General features: G+C 45.1%; 4 protein-coding genes across 4 annotated transcripts; 3 read left to right on the top strand and 1 right to left on the bottom strand.

Annotated features, from left to right (window-relative positions):
- The first annotated feature begins 204 nt into the window (after window positions 1-204).
- Window positions 205-2,258, top strand: LOC102703395 (F-box/FBD/LRR-repeat protein At1g13570-like). The gene is made up of 4 exons (XM_015836459.2): window positions 205-261; window positions 644-770; window positions 904-1,809; window positions 1,892-2,258. Exons 2-4 carry the CDS (start codon window positions 693-695, stop codon window positions 2,120-2,122), a joined length of 1,215 nt encoding a protein of 404 aa, XP_015691945.1. The 5' UTR covers window positions 205-261; window positions 644-692; the 3' UTR covers window positions 2,123-2,258.
- Window positions 2,259-3,270: 1,012 nt separating this feature from the next.
- LOC102703119 (pentatricopeptide repeat-containing protein At1g12775, mitochondrial-like) lies at window positions 3,271-5,283 on the top strand. Its single transcript, XM_015836128.2, has one exon. The coding sequence runs from the start codon at window positions 3,286-3,288 to the stop codon at window positions 4,912-4,914; it is 1,629 nt and encodes a 542-aa protein (XP_015691614.2). The 5' UTR covers window positions 3,271-3,285; the 3' UTR covers window positions 4,915-5,283.
- A 2,400-nt stretch (window positions 5,284-7,683) lies between these two features.
- LOC102717794 (dolichyl-diphosphooligosaccharide--protein glycosyltransferase subunit STT3B) lies at window positions 7,684-12,323 on the top strand. The gene is made up of 6 exons (XM_006652960.2): window positions 7,684-8,680; window positions 9,524-10,057; window positions 10,235-10,689; window positions 10,853-10,975; window positions 11,143-11,202; window positions 11,818-12,323. Exons 1-6 carry the CDS (start codon window positions 7,820-7,822, stop codon window positions 11,945-11,947), a joined length of 2,163 nt encoding a protein of 720 aa, XP_006653023.1. The 5' UTR covers window positions 7,684-7,819; the 3' UTR covers window positions 11,948-12,323.
- A 124-nt stretch (window positions 12,324-12,447) lies between these two features.
- On the bottom strand, window positions 12,448-14,912 carry LOC102717519 (chaperone protein dnaJ C76, chloroplastic). Its single transcript, XM_015836659.2, has 4 exons — window positions 14,376-14,912; window positions 14,019-14,275; window positions 13,747-13,930; window positions 12,448-13,330 (listed from the first exon to the last, which is right to left on the bottom strand). Exons 1-4 carry the CDS (start codon window positions 14,757-14,759, stop codon window positions 12,674-12,676), a joined length of 1,482 nt encoding a protein of 493 aa, XP_015692145.2. The 5' UTR covers window positions 14,760-14,912; the 3' UTR covers window positions 12,448-12,673.
- Window positions 14,913-15,681: the final 769 nt, after the last annotated feature.

The raw sequence follows: 15,681 nt of genomic DNA, 5'->3' as shown, positions 1-15,681 counted from the left end.
GGGGAAGGAAGCAAGCAGAATCCGAAACGAAGCGGAAGGATGGGTTTCTGTATCACGTATCTGTATCGGTATCGACTATCGAGTCCTCAGGCAATATAGTTCTTTCATCTCCAGCCCCCCCCCCCCCCCCCCCCCCCCCCCCCTCCCTTTTCTTTCTCCCTCCTTAACCTAGCCTCTCTCGCGGACTGCGGCGACTGCGTGACCGACGCCACCCTCTGCAAGTCTTCATCGGGCTCTTTGCCAGCGACGAGCATCAACCAGGTACGTACAGCTTGGACCCTTCCTGCATTAATGAATGATGAGCAACTAGACTAACAGATCTGAAAGCATTGATCGAGATGCTTCTGTATATGTAAACATAGTGCATCTTTACCTGAGAGTAAAAAGGCTCCTATTCCTTTAGAGAAACAATCTTGAGAGTAGAAGGCTCCTATTCCTTTAGAGAAACAATCTTTCAAGTTATATTCACCTAATCGACTTTACAAAGTTAGATTATACATGAATAGGGTGCATGCCATCACAGGGCTGACCGTCTTCAGTAGTAGTCAGTCATATTTGAAATACTCATCTGAGAGTTGGTATATCAAATTCGTGATTTCTTTTTCTAGTGTTTGTTAATGATGTTCTTGTATGCACTGAACAGCAGGTCATCTCTTCATTACTGAAAAGAGTTTAGCCACAACAGCGTCATTATGAGGAATTCAGAGCTGCATGGGGAAATTGCCAAAGGAAGAAAAGTACAAAAAGTTTCACTTTGGAATCTACCGATGGTATCTGAGTTCATACAGAAATATAGGACATTATGTTTCACGTATTAATATGATGGATCATTAACTGCGATTATATTTATTTAGTTGTTCATGTTGAATACTCCAATTATAATGTTGTTGTTTCCCACTGTAGGATATTTTATCAAGGATCTTGTCGTTGTTGCCAATAAATGAAGCTATAAGGACAAGTGTATTGTCAAGAAAATGGAAATATGTTTGGTGCAGCCACAGCAACCTAACTCTTAATAAAGGTACAATGAGGAAACCTTATGTCAAGACCTCGACTGGTTATCGATGGCTCAGGGATAATGAATTTATTACAAGAGCTGATGCAGTCCTGCGTCAACATAGTGGAATGGGCGTTGAGCGCATGGAAATTAAGTTTGGATTGCACAGTAAGCATGCAGACCATATTGATAGATGGGTTAACTTTGCAATTGCGTCGAAAACAAAGGAATTTGTGATTGATTTATCAGGTTGGGATAAGAGCATATTTTTCTCAAAATTGTCAGCTGGCAATCATCGGATAGTCAGAGAACCACCGTATAATTTGCCTTCACAGCTTTTCAGCCCCAGTTATGGTTCATCCTTGCGGTGTCTGGAGCTTACGACCGTGTCTCTGCAGATACCTGCTGATTTCAAAGGATTTCTTAACCTCAAGAGTCTTAGTTTAGTAGATGTGAGTATTACAGATGAAGAGGTTCAGTGTATGCTATCCAAATGCAATCTTCTGGAGTTTTTGGATATTTCATTTTGTAAAACAGTTACTAGCATACGAATGCTTCATCCATTGGACCAGCTTAAGCATTTGGTCATAGATATCTGCCCAAAACTGCAAGAGATAGAGCTAAACTGTAGTCTAACAACACTCAAATACAGTGGTAATATGATTCCATTGATATTTGCTTCAACATCCAGGTTGACAAATAGTAGTATTGTGTTCTTGACTTATGGATCTGCTCTTTCCTACATCGCCACTGGATTCCCCAGCACTTTGCCAAGGCTTGAGACTCTGAACTTACATTGTGCAGAGCGTGAGGTTCGTGATATGTCCCCTATGACACTAGTCTGTGCATATATTGCTGAGGTAAAACTCACCATTTTTTTTGTTTGTGTTGCAGAGAACCATTGTACCTGAAGGGCCGTTCAAATTTACTTATCTTCGTAATTTGAGGTTGGAATTATTTCTCCCTGGCCATGAAAATATCAGAAAGACTGATGTCCTTGATTATGCTCATCTTCTGAAGATAGCTCCTTTCATGGAAACATTGGAGTTGTCTGTAAGTTTACTTTTCCTTGTACATATTTCACATGTGACAATTTTGTTTGTTAAAAAATGCCAACGACAATAAAATTACAAGAATGGTGATTCATTTATGTTGCCTGTTGGGCAGTTGGTAATGGTAGGACTGTAGGAGTGCCTAGTGACATGTAGTAGTTTATTTAGTGTGTGTTTTTTTTATTGAACTGAATATATGATTCTGCATTTCGTCCGGATAAGCTTATCTAAAACTTTGGTCAGATTAAAGTTAAGTCATGATTATGGTATTCACAAAGGGAGGAACTTTCTAAACAATTAAACTTCATTTCTTTAGGCCCCCATTTAGAACATGCAAATTTCCCGCGGAACTATTTCCTTATAAGGCTTCTGTGAACTATTTTCCTATCATTTGTGTGAATGTCGTGCGGAGTTGACTGTCAAATTTGTTATATGCGGTCGGTTTGGTTTTTCTTTACTAGTGTATCAAATATGCATTTGTCGCTACTACAATAAACATGATATACAATGATAAATGTTCAATCGTTTCTTGTCGGGTGGCCGAAGGCCAAACAAGATTTCATTAAGATGGGGAGGAAAGTACAGGTGACCGAAGAAGTCACCAGATCGGGATGCAATCCCAGGATTACATTATGCTTCTAGCCATGAAGAAACTAGCCTTCTCCATCTCTAAATACCTGCCTCCTTCCAGATTATAATCTCCGCCCTGATATCATTAAAAATCTGCTGGTCTGTGGACGAACGTCCATCGAAGACTAGCATTACGTTCCTTCCAGATCAGCCAAGTAGATAGCAGGCATAGCGAGTCAAAGGACGCGCTATAGCGCGTTCGAAAACTTCGTCTTGCCGCTGACCACCAGTCAAATGTTCTACCGTTTGCCGTAATTTGAGGCATACTTATAGCGGTAGACCTGATTGTTTCATGTCAAAGACGAACATATTAAAGATAATATTATCATTTACTCTGATGTTAAGGATCATATTTTTATCTGGTCACAAAAACCTCATCACCAGCCCTGCATTCAGCTCTCATCGTCTGCTTATAGCCGCAATCAATCTTTTTATAAAAAAAAAGGCTTATGTGGTTCTGAGGGTATATACATATCTGCTCAAATATAAATATTTACTCATAAATAAAGTTTATTGTCCTCAGGTCATCAGCTTGCTCACCATATTGATTCTTATTGTGACATCATCAGCAATCCAAGAATGGTCATAAAATTAAGTTAATCCTTCATGAAGGCCGGCGCATGGCCGGCCGCCGCCTCCGCGCCACTGTCCGCCGCCGTGCGCGCGGCCATGCGCACGCTCGGCCACCTCCTTCCCCGCCCCCGATCCTCCCCCTCCTCGGCCACCGCCGTCACGGCTACAGCCGCCTTCTCGTCCTCCCCGCACACCATCCACGACTACAACCGCCTCCTGGATGCTCTCGCCCGCGACGGCGACGGCGACGCGACGCTGCGGGTGATCCGCCGCATGCGCCACTCCTCCCCGGCATGCGCGCCCACCGCCGTCTCCTACACCTCCGCCATGGCGGCGCTCGCCAGGGCCGGCCGCCCCGCCGACGCCGCCACCCTCTTCGACGACATGCTCGCCAACGGCGTCGCCCCCGACCGCACCGCCTTCTCCTTCCTCCTCCACATCTACTCCTCCCACCTCCACCTCCCCTCGGCCGCGCACTCCGTACTCGTCTGGATGTCCCGCCTCGGCCTTCACCCGACCGCCATCGACTACGGGGATCTGATTTTCTCCTTCTGCCGCGCTGGCCGTCTCCCGGACGCTCTCCAGCTGCTCGACGAAATGCGCACCCTCAATTACCCGCTCACCCCGCACATTTACGCACCGATCCTCAAGGCATACTGCGACAATGCTGATATACAGGCAGCTGAATCTCTCATCAGCTCTATGCGCTTCACTGCATGCCACCCTGATGTTGTCATTTACAACATCTACGTTCATGGGCTATGCAAGGTTGGGGATTTCGATGCTGTTCAAAGGGTCATTGATGAGAGTGGACAGAATGGGTGGGTGCCAGATGCAGTGACACATAGCACCTACATTGCTGGCCTTTGCCGGTCTGGATGTGTCGAAGAGGCACTCCAGCAGCTGGAAATCATGGTAACAAAGGGGCTACAGTTGACAGTAGTCGGTCTGAACATACTGCTGGACTATGTTGCCCAGGAGCTTGATATGTGGGCAGGCAAGGAGGTGCTGGAGCGATGCCAAGAGCTGGGCTTTGTGGTCGATGTCGTGACATACAATACAGTAATGGATCATTTCTGCAAGAAGAGCAAATGGCTCCGTGTTCTGAAACTGTTCACAGATCTTCTTAAGAAGCCCGTGGAACCCAATGTGCAAACGTGCAACATTTTTATCTCATGCTTGTGCCGAGCTGGAAAGTTTCAGTTTGCCAAGTTTGTGTTTAGCTGCAAGGGGTTCATGGCAGATACTGTGACTTGTAACATTCTAATTAATGCATTCTATGAGGCCAGGAAGGAGGACGAGCTTGGTTTTTTGTTCACTGATGTGAATGCGGGTAAGATTGTCCCAGATATGATCACACACACCACACTGGTTGATTGCCTCTTTAGGTCTGGGAGGAGAACCGAGGCTGTCAATTTGATCAGACATACTGGTGATGGCTACCTTGTAGAGCCTGTTGCACACTTGGCATATTGGTTGGTTAGGTGTGGAAATGTTCGTGAAGTGTTGAGGCTGTTTGATGAAATGCTAGAAAAAGGATTGGTATTAGATAGTAGAATTTTTGCTAATGTCATCAAGGCATTCTGCAGAAAGGGTCCAGGGGAATGCACAGAGATGTTGCAGCTGTGTTCTGTATTAGACAGGATGCTTGGAATTATGTGATCCATCTATTTTATGTGTTCATAACTTGGAGTTTATTTGATTGGAGTTAAGGAAAAAAGAGGGAAAATTTGAGAGTGCTCATACGTCTGCTTTTTTTTTCCCCACTACTTTCATGGTAGTGGCCTTATTTGAACCTGTAGTATTAGTGAATAGCCAATGAAGGTAAATTTCCTGTTTGGTTTTGGCCTGCAAGGCTGAAATTATTTCTCATTGACATTCTATGCTTTTATAATCTGTCAGCCAACACTTATGTCTATCATGTGTAATTTGATTTAGAGATAATGTTCCATTCTTAATGTTTGGGATCTGTCTGTTCATAAATTCTATCCAGATTAGTCTATTATTTGATAAAGTCCTGATATTTTGTGATCCAACGGAAAACTGATTTTGTGTTTATTGTTGAGGAATTTCTGGTTTCACTAATTATCTGAGGAAATGTTTGTCATGAAACAGGCTTCTAATCCTGGTTTGTTATTACACATGGTCTTTTAAGAAACCACCCACTTGATCTTATTTTGCAAACTGCAAATGCTGAAGATCGTGGATGTTTGCTACCATTGGATGATCGTGGATGTTTTACCTGATGACTGATGATCCTTATAGGCAGGGTCTGTTTTAGTTTACATAGAGTGCTAGAGGAAAAAAAAAAACAAGAGAGCTTTATGTGTATGAATTAAATCAGGTAGTGCTCTACTTACTTTTGGTCATAACCTGTCTTTTTTCCCATCATGACAGATATACTGAGGTGGCTATTACTTAATTCATGGCATAATTACATAGCTCAATGAGTTCTGTTGTCTTGCTAATGCAGAGTGTAGGGGATACCCTATCCTTGGTATAAACCACACCAACCTTAAGTCACAAGGAAAGCTTTTTCTTGATCAAGGATGGCAGGTATATATTTGATTGACTCTAAAATTCTAGCCCTATTTGCTTCAAAGAAATCAATGATTGATTTTTTTAGAGATCTGATATGCTAAGAATATACAACGATGTCCTTGAAAGCGAACATACAATGAAACTATACTACTCCATTTAGTAGAGTTGAAATAAAACATTGCTGTCCTTCAGAATGTACTCCACTAAATAGAGCTGCTGAGCTATGGATTCCCATTGAAAATTTTATCAGTTGTTATGGGATACCATCAGTCAAAATTTATATGCTATCTTTCTTGACTTAACTATAGTCTGGATGTCAGTTGTAGATATATTTTTTTACGTGTGCTCTGGTGAATAGTCAAACTTTTGGGCAAGTTTGATGTACTTCAGGCCAGCGTGGAGCTAGTTCAACAGCTACCAGTGTAAGACAGACGACGTTTTTTTTTTTCAAGTTCTGGATCGATGCCATAGCGAAACATCAGAGCTTATTTGCCTGGAAATTCAAGGCAAATAAGATCATGGAAGAATATCCTGTAGGGCTTTCAGGGCTTAGATCATGGTTTTCAATATCTGGTACTCTGGTATGTTGTTTCAGGGCTTGGATTCTCGGCCATTTTGCGCCTACTGGTATTCGGTTAAGCTGTGGGTAGAATGTATTCAGTTAATGGACTTCACCTATGTGTATCCGATTGGGTGATTAATACTGAAGATAAGATAAAGATGAGTATGAAGTTTTTTTTGTATGTGTATTTGTGGGGGATCAAAATTCAGAAAATTATTGAACTTGCATCTTCAGGGAAATTTCATAATCAATGGATAATCCGCGTTGCACCCACTTAACATTTTTTCCCTTCGGTACCTGCATAGCAAGTGGTCCTGTTTATTTAAGAGATTCTCATACCAAGTAGGAGCATTGAAAAATTTATTCTTTATTTTGAACACAGTCCTTGAAAAGTTTAGATACTACGCCAATGGTTGGCTAATTATGGATATTTTTGGTACGAGCGACTTAAACGTGCTAAAATGAAATTGCGATGAAAAAACTTAAAAATATTTTAAAATTTAAATATTAACAGCGACATGCTATATATTTAGGCTAAAAGAGAGGCCTACAAAATAGCCGTAAAGGTGAGACTTGGGCTGTGTTTTCATGGGCCAGCCCAAGGCACGGTGCCTAGACACGGCTTCACACGAATTGGGCTCGGGTCAACATGGCAAAACCTTGGCCCGTGATTGGACCTGAAACACAAGCACATTGGGCAACACATGATGACCTGAAAAAGACACAAAACAATGCCAGGGCGATTTTCTTGTTAGGTCATGCTTCTATAATAGGCCGATTTTCTTTCTAAGTTGGTGGTCATGTCACAGTGAGTACGTTAGTACTAAATGTCACGTTCACGCCATGTCCATGTGCGATGCTACACGTCTTTCTCACGGATGTGGTCATGTACTCATACAGACACGACCACTTTGTCGATTCAGCTAATTACTCTAGTTCGGTACGACGGTGTGCCACGTCATTGGCGGATCGACGATTTGACCCATGAGCCACGCAATACGTTATGATAGCAGGGGAGCAGACTAAGCAATCAATGCTGGGCCGTGCTTGGGCCAGAATGGCCGTGACATTACCCCCGCGTGCCAGCATGGCCCAAGTCTCACCTCTGGCCCTACGTAGCGCCTGCGTGATTGTGGCGAAACCCGCCCACGTGTCCCCCGCCCCCTCCAGCCAATCGCCTGCGCCGATGCAAGCGGGGCCCAGTTTTCAGAGTCACAAAGGCACCTATACGTGTCTCTCCACGTCAGCAAGCGCTCGGGCGGTCTGGCATGGCCCACGTGTCAGTGTAACCAAGCGGATGTCCACGAGATCCCACGGTAGCGGCTTGACTCTGCTGCTCTCGTCTTCCTCCCAGATCCAAACGGAGGGAAGCCGCGGCGGGCGCTCTAAAACCTCTCTCCACCTCCCCACGCGCGCATGAAACCCTAGTGGGGATTCCAGATCTCCCGCATCCGGATCGCCGCCATGGCCTCCGCCGCGCTGGACTCGCTGCCGGCGCCGCTCCGGTCGCTGCGGCTCAAGACGAAGCAGCAGGAGCTCCTGGTCCGCGTCTCGGCGCTGGCGCTCATCTACGTGCTCGCCTTCGTCATCCGCCTCTTCTCGGTGCTCCGCTACGAGTCCATGATCCACGAGTTCGATCCCTACTTCAACTACCGCACCACGCTCTTCCTCTCCGAGCATGGCTTCAGTGAGTTCTGGAACTGGTTCGACTCCGAGAGCTGGTACCCGCTGGGCCGCGTCGTCGGGGGCACTCTCTTCCCGGGGCTCATGGTCACCGCCGCGCTGCTCCACCGCCTCCTCCGGGCGCTCTCCCTCGCCGTCCACATCCGCGAGGTCTGCGTCCTCACCGCCCCTTTTTTCGCCGCCAACACCACGCTCGTCGCCTACGCCTTCGGCCGCGAGATCTGGGACTCCGGTGCCGGGCTTGTCGCCGCGGCGCTTATCGCCGTCTGCCCCGGCTACATCTCCCGCTCCGTTGCCGGCTCGTACGACAACGAGGGCGTCGCCATCTTCGCGCTGCTGCTCACCTTCTACCTCTTCGTTCGCGCCGTCAACACGGGATCTCTCGCCTGGGCACTGGCCTCGGCGTTCGGCTACTTCTACATGGTCTCCGCGTGGGGAGGCTATGTCTTCATCATCAACCTCTTACCGCTCTACGTACTCGTGCTGCTCATCACCGGGCGGTACTCGCAGAGGCTCTATGTGGCCTACAACTGCATGTATGTGCTTGGAATGCTGCTAGCGATGCAGATCCGATTCGTTGGGTTCCAGCACGTCCAGTCTGGGGAGCACATGGCCGCCATGGGAGTCTTCTTCCTGTTGCAGGTATTTCTTATACGTATTGTTTTAAAACAGAATGCAACAATTCATCTGTAGAGACGAAATGCTTTTTGTTTATAGTAGATAGTGAATCTCCAGTTTACTTAGATGTCTGGTTTAGTGAATTAGCTAAAAAGGTGTGGTTCAGATGTAATTGTTAATTGTTCATGGAATTAACGTCGTCAGTCTTAATTGCCCTGTAAATGCAGTAGTATTGTTTGTTATTGATACATTATTATAAGAAAAAAACGGCTCTGTATGTGGGGAAGCCGTTCGAGTAAATTTAACAGGTAAATATGTAAATCAGTTAAGCTGGACTTCAAAAAATTTGGTTCAGATCAAATGACCTGTTAGTTACATAGTGTCATTATGTGTAATCATAATCTAGATGATGGAACCACTAGCAACTGTAGGAAGGTTCTGCTATTACAAACTCCAAAACAGAAGTATGTAAGTATTTCAGGAAACTCGCCCTAATGTCAAACAGTGCCCTAGATTTTTTACATTACGAGCTGGTGATGTCATCCGTAAGGATTCACATGAACTATGTGCTCTCTGATCACTGGAGTATTAACATCATCGGATGCTACTCTCATTTTTCTTCTTCAGATAGATTGTGCTTACTTGGTGGATAGTAACCCATTTATATCTGGTTGCTAAATGTTATATGTAATACTATTTACTCTTGAATATTTCAGCAGTCAACTTAATTCACTACTGTATAGTCTTATGGATATCTATACTGGATATGCCATGCATTGTGGCTTTGGCAATTATCTATTCTAGTTGAATGTCTTACTGTACTTTGGATATATCACAGGTGTAAGAGAGCTAATAAACCTATTGCAGGTTTTCTTCTTCTTGGACTGGGTGAAGTACCTGCTGAATGATACAAGACTATTCAAGTCATTCCTGAGAATTACCCTGACATGCGTGATAACTGTTGGTACCCTAGCTCTTGGGATTGGTACTGCATCAGGCTACATATCTCCTTGGACAGGACGGTTTTACTCCCTGCTTGATCCAACTTATGCAAAAGACCATATACCAATCATCGCATCAGTTTCAGAGCATCAACCAACAGCATGGTCCTCGTTCATGTTTGACTTCCACATCCTGCTTTTCCTGTTCCCAGCAGGCCTCTATTTCTGTTTCAAGCGTCTGTCAGATGCCACAATATTTGTAGTTATGTATGGTCTCACAAGTATGTATTTTGCTGGTGTGATGGTTCGGTTAATTCTTGTTGCAGCACCAGCTGTTTGCCTTATTAGTGCGATTGCTGCATCGGCTACAATAAAAAATTTGACAACTTTGATTCGGACAAAAAGTAAAAGTCCACAAACTGTCTCTGCAAAAGCAACTGGCTCAAAGGCAGCTGCAAAGGTATTCTTTTTTCATCTATACTTGCATGTTATCCAAAATATTTTATAGGCTGCAATCTTTTTTTGGACTACCAGTTTGGCGGATGCATTCTTTTTTCTTTCAGACAATTCTAATTCCATTTTTTAGGTTCAATTTGTTAGTTTACTTAGCAACTGGCTTATGTTGTTTTGTAAGCAGGGAGCAGTTGATCAATCCTTGCCTTTCCAACAGAATGCAGCCATTGTTTTACTCCTGGGTGCCTTTTACTTGCTCAGTAGATATGCTGTACACTGCACTTGGGTGACATCTGAGGCATACTCTTCTCCTTCTATTGTTCTGGCCGCAAGGGGTCATAACGGAGGCAGGGTTATCTTTGATGATTATCGTGAAGCATACTATTGGCTTCGTCAAAACACTCCTCCTGATGCTAAGATTATGTCATGGTGGGATTATGGATACCAAATTACAGCCATGGGTAACAGAACTGTTATTGTAGATAACAACACATGGAATAATACACACATAGCTACAGTTGGGCGTGCAATGTCTTCTTATGAAGATGAAGCATACGAGATAATGCAGTCACTGGATGTGAATTATGTGCTTGTTGTATTTGGTGGTGTTACAGGGTATTCTTCAGATGACATTAATAAGTAAGTTACTCCATTTAATTTAAGAAAAAAATAATCAATGTTTTATGCTTGTTCATTTTGCTTGAACAAGTGTTAATTTCTTTAAAACAAACTAAATTGAAAAGCAGATTATCTTAAAACTAGATTGAAAAACAGATTGTCTTACTTAGCTGCTAATTTCCAGGTTCTTATGGATGGTGCGTATTGGTGGTGGAGTTTTTCCTGTAATCAAAGAGCCTGATTACCTTGTTAATGGGGAGTATCGTGTTGACAAGGGGGCGTCACCAAAAATGTTGAACTGTCTAATGTAAGAATAAAGCATGATTATGAGTTTTGTATTAGTCCCTTTTTGACTTTTCGTTCTTTATTAAACCTTTGAAATTTATCAGGATATTGGGCATGTAAACCATTGTCCTTTTTACCTGTATGATTGATGTCTTTCATTGTCTAATTGTTTCCCCTCATGATTGGCAGGTACAAACTTTGTTATTACCGATTCGGAGAACTAACCACAGAATATGGAAAACCACCAGGGTACAGTACATCCTTACCATTGATATTAATTGTTCATGTGCATCATAAGTTTAGACTATTTGAACCCAATTCATCAATTTATTTGAATGGAGATTGAGGTATTTTTATATTTTGGTCATGAATGAATTAAGAGTTACTCCCTATGTTTCACGATCTAGATTCATATAGATACTAATGAATCCAGACACATATACAAACTATGGCTGCGTTCGGTGGGAGGGGTAGATAAGTTAACTTACCCGGCACGGAAAACATAGTAATAGATTAATACATGATTAATTAATTACTAATTATTTAACAATATAAAATAGATTAATATGATTTTTTAAAACAACTTTCCTATAGAGAATTTTTGCAAAAAATACACCGTTTAGCAGTTCGGGGAACGTGTGCGTGGAAAACGAGGGAGTTAGTTATCTTAACCGGAGGGACGAATGCGGCCTATATATATTAACCAAAAAGTCCTACAATATATAACGGCGAGAGTATCTAATAAGCCAGGCTGCAGGTTGCATAATCCTATCTTTATAACAGGCCTGTTTTTGATATGGATGCTATCAAGTTGCATTTGGTGGATATGATACATTGTTCTGCTATTGCTTATTTTGTATGCAGGTATGATCGGGTACGAGGAGTGGAGATTGGCAACAAAGACATTAAGCTCGAGTACTTGGAGGAGGCATTTACAACTTCGAACTGGATTGTGCGCATATACAAGGTCAAACCCCCAAAGAATAGGTCTTGAGGTGTCATCTCTTGGGTTAGTATCCGGAGCTATTGCCTTGAGAGGTACACTATTGTCAAAAAGTATTAGAGAACCTACAGGAGACGGGAGCAATTGTTTTGAAATCTGCATCAGCTGCCCCCAAATGCGACCTTTTGTTTTGGTGAGACTGACGGAAATAGAACTTATCATTTTATTAAATGTGATCAGTGCCGTTCAGAACTAGCAATTGCGACAAAAGACAACATTTTGATTGCTGAGCACGATTTGACATACTTTAGATGTTTTTGTAAGCATGTGGCTTATTTGCTTAGTAGTAACTCTTAGATGGGTTTACTCGGGATATTTATTTTCCGGTGTTGGAGCCAGAGATGAATAACTTAACTGTTGCTTGCTCTGTCGTCCTCTATGCGTTTTCACCATCTTGTGCAAATCCGGGAGTGGATTTTTATTTTAATAAATAATCCATGTTTGTAGTATCATATTAGCCATCTAGTAGTTATGCCAGACAATGAAAGTGGTGAAGAAACATCCCATAAAATTTATTTTAAAATCAAAATGAGATTACTGCCTTTTAGAAAAGAGGATTAAAAGCAGTTCCAAGCACTTCGCTGCACTTGTAATTTTTTTTACCTAAGATAAATTCCTTGATGTAGTAAACTTCTATATACATTCATCTGTACCTCAAAACCTTAAACTTTGCACTATCCATCCTATGTAATCCTCTGTCAGACATAACACAACACATCATTTCCTAAAGTTCACTTCGCTCCTCGCGAGAAACTGAACGAAGCCGGCAATAGCGGCGCCGATGATGAACCATGTCACGGAGGCTAACACCACCTTGAGCTCGAAGCTGTTCACGAGGCCCAGCGCGGCGGCGCCACCGACGTGCTCCTGGATTCCGCCGCCTCCGGCCACCTCTTCCCTGTTGTAACCCACGAACCCGGCCGAGATGATCGCCATCAGCAGCGGCGCCGTCAGGTCGATGCTGCCCATTCCCGCCCCGCCGTCGCCGCCGGCTGCTGCTCTGTTACCGGTGGCGGTTGCACGCCGCGTGTGGCTGCGGGGAGCAGCAGCGCGATGCCTCCGGTGAGGCGGCTCCGGCGGGGATGCTGAGGACGGCAGGTTCAACTGCGGAGTCCAGTAGTCGTCGCGGCGGGTGTACGACGTCGCCGCCGCCGCCGCCGTGGCGCCCCCCTCTTTGCGTCGAGCGGCCGCTTCTTGTAGCCTGTCCGTCACCGGGTCGGCGGGCATGGAAGGAGAGGGCGGCGGCGGTGGCAGGTGGAGAGAAGCGAGTACGGTGGTGGCCGGAGCTCCGAACGGCCGCCAGTACCACCAGTTTGAGATGGACCTGATCGTCTGGACTGCTGAGCTCCTGGATTGCCGCGCTGCCTCCGACTCCTGCACGCGTCCAGGTGCAGCAGCGACATTATATAATTAGCTATTGAGTAAATTAGTTCTTAAACTTGTGGCTCGGTACCACTTAGGTATATAAACTTAAAAAATATATGTTTAGGTCTATGAATTTATTTTAATGTACCATTAAGGTTCAGTCCATGATTTTAGACGTTTAAACAAGTTTATAGACCTAAACGTGTATTTTCTAAATTTATAAGTCTAAGTGATACCGTGTCATAAGTTTAAGGATCGGTCACGTACTTTACTCTTAGCTAAACTAAGCCAAGAACAAGCTAATTATGTCGGCCATTGATAGTTCATCTAAAAGTTCCTATCGACGTGTTAGATGCGACAGGACAATAGTTGGTGAGTTTATTACGAAATCACAAGATTAGTGAATCAAATCATGGGGTTGCTACCTCTGATTCTCTAGTGGAAGACTTCTGCTTCATCTCCTGGAACCTTTTCTGGAACTTGTCCACCTCGTTGAAGATGTCGGGTGCGCGAGCTCCCACCGTGTTGCCTTCGGACACCCGGACTCTGCCCCGCGGCTGCTTCGACATCAAGAACTCGAGAGCTGCGAGATCTGCTCTCTCAACCATCCTGTGGATCCGTATGAACCGAGCCAAATCAATCCATTGACATGAACACAAGTCATGCGCTCGAATGAACACAAAAGGTGTTTGATTACGAGATGCAGTCGACGGGGCACGTCTGGATGGCGTCGAGGATCTTGTCCTCGGCGTCGGCCCACTGCGCGACGACGCGGGCGCGGCCGTAGACGGACTCGACGGCGAACGTCTTGTTGGCGTAGAGCGCGCACTTGAGGCAGCCGACGCACCTCACCTCGTCGACGAACACCGCCCGCTGCTCCGCCTCGCCGCCGAACCACGCCGAGTAGAGCGGCTTCCCAGTGTACCCGACGAACTCCGACTGCTTCGCTTGCTCCTGCGCGCGAGCTCATCGGCGGTTGAAATCGATAACCTCTTCCTCATCAACAATAGCACAGGCAGGATACGAGAACGGGATGCATGGATGATCAACCGACCTTGTCGTAGGCGAGGCGCGCAGCCGGGTCGGAGAGGAGAGAGTAGACCTCGTTGAGGACGATGGCCATGTCGTGGCCCTTGGCCCCGGCGACGTCGGGGTGGCACCGCTTCTGCAGCGACCGGTACGCGGCCTTGATCTCCGACTGCGGCGACGACCGCTCCACGCCGAGCAGCTCGTACAGGTCGTACTCCGTCACCCACGTCGACCCGCGCGCGCTCCTCCCCCCGCCGCCTCCATCGCCGTTACTGCTGCTGCTGCTGCTGGCGCCGCCGGAAGAAGCTTGGCATCTGCTGGTTCGCCGTCGGCGTACGGTGCTCGTGGGGAAGGGTAGCTTTGGATGCGCCGGCGAGACCGCGGCGGTGTTTAGGACAAGCGCGGCCATGGCTGCTCGCTCGGTTAATTTGGAAAAAAAATACTCCAGTAAACCAGATTATCTCGTCTCCCAGATGGCTGCGGGAAGAGGAGCAAGTGACTCTGCCTCACCAGGAGGAGAGGACAAAGCGATCGACGCCGAGAGCTACGTGAGGCGAGATATTTCGCTGCGGCGTTGCGCTTTTCCGTTTTGGCACCAGATATTTTTCCCTTGCTGTTTGCCACGATCACCGCAACGGCAAGAGTCCAGGACCAGCCAGATGTCACGGCCTCACCAGTTTGGAGAAATTCTTAAGAAGGCAAAATTTATCGCAGGCATCGAAAAAACGCGTAATTAGCTGATGAACACCGTAAAATCACAAATTTGTTACAGGCACCACAAAAGTGTGGTAATTAGCTATAGGGCACTCTAGCCAATTTTTTATTATTTTCGGAGTCACAAATTCTAAAAATAACGAGATTGCCCTTAGTAACCAACCCGTTATGTGTACTTATCACCACTGGGTTGCCACTGTCGCCGCCTGTTCACTCGCCATGTAGGCTAGGGTTCGGTGTGGTGCAGTGCCGAGATCAACTGAGTTTGGTTTGACTGGACCCAATCGACATAACGGGTCGGCCGCCGAGGGTAATCTCGTCATTTTCAGAATTTGACTCTGAAAATAATATAAAATTGGCCGGAGTACCCTATAGCTAATTACCGCACTTTTGTGATGTCCTGCAGTAAATTCGTGATCTTATAGTGTCCACCGGCTAATTACGCATTTTTTCGATGCCTTGTAGCAAATTTTGCCTTTTAAGAAAGATGGGTAGGAATTAAATTGTTTTATATGAAAATAAACTGAAATTCTTGCCTTTCAAAGAGACGGTGTTTCCTAATGCAACTGGTGAAAAAACAGTGAAATGTAGACATAACTTGCCAAAAAAAACTATAA

The sequence above is a fragment of the Oryza brachyantha genome, chromosome 4, assembly GCF_000231095.2.
Source record: "Oryza brachyantha chromosome 4, ObraRS2, whole genome shotgun sequence".
Classification (NCBI taxonomy): Eukaryota; Viridiplantae; Streptophyta; class Magnoliopsida; order Poales; family Poaceae; genus Oryza; species Oryza brachyantha.
This window is presented reverse-complemented; position numbering and strand designations above follow the sequence as displayed.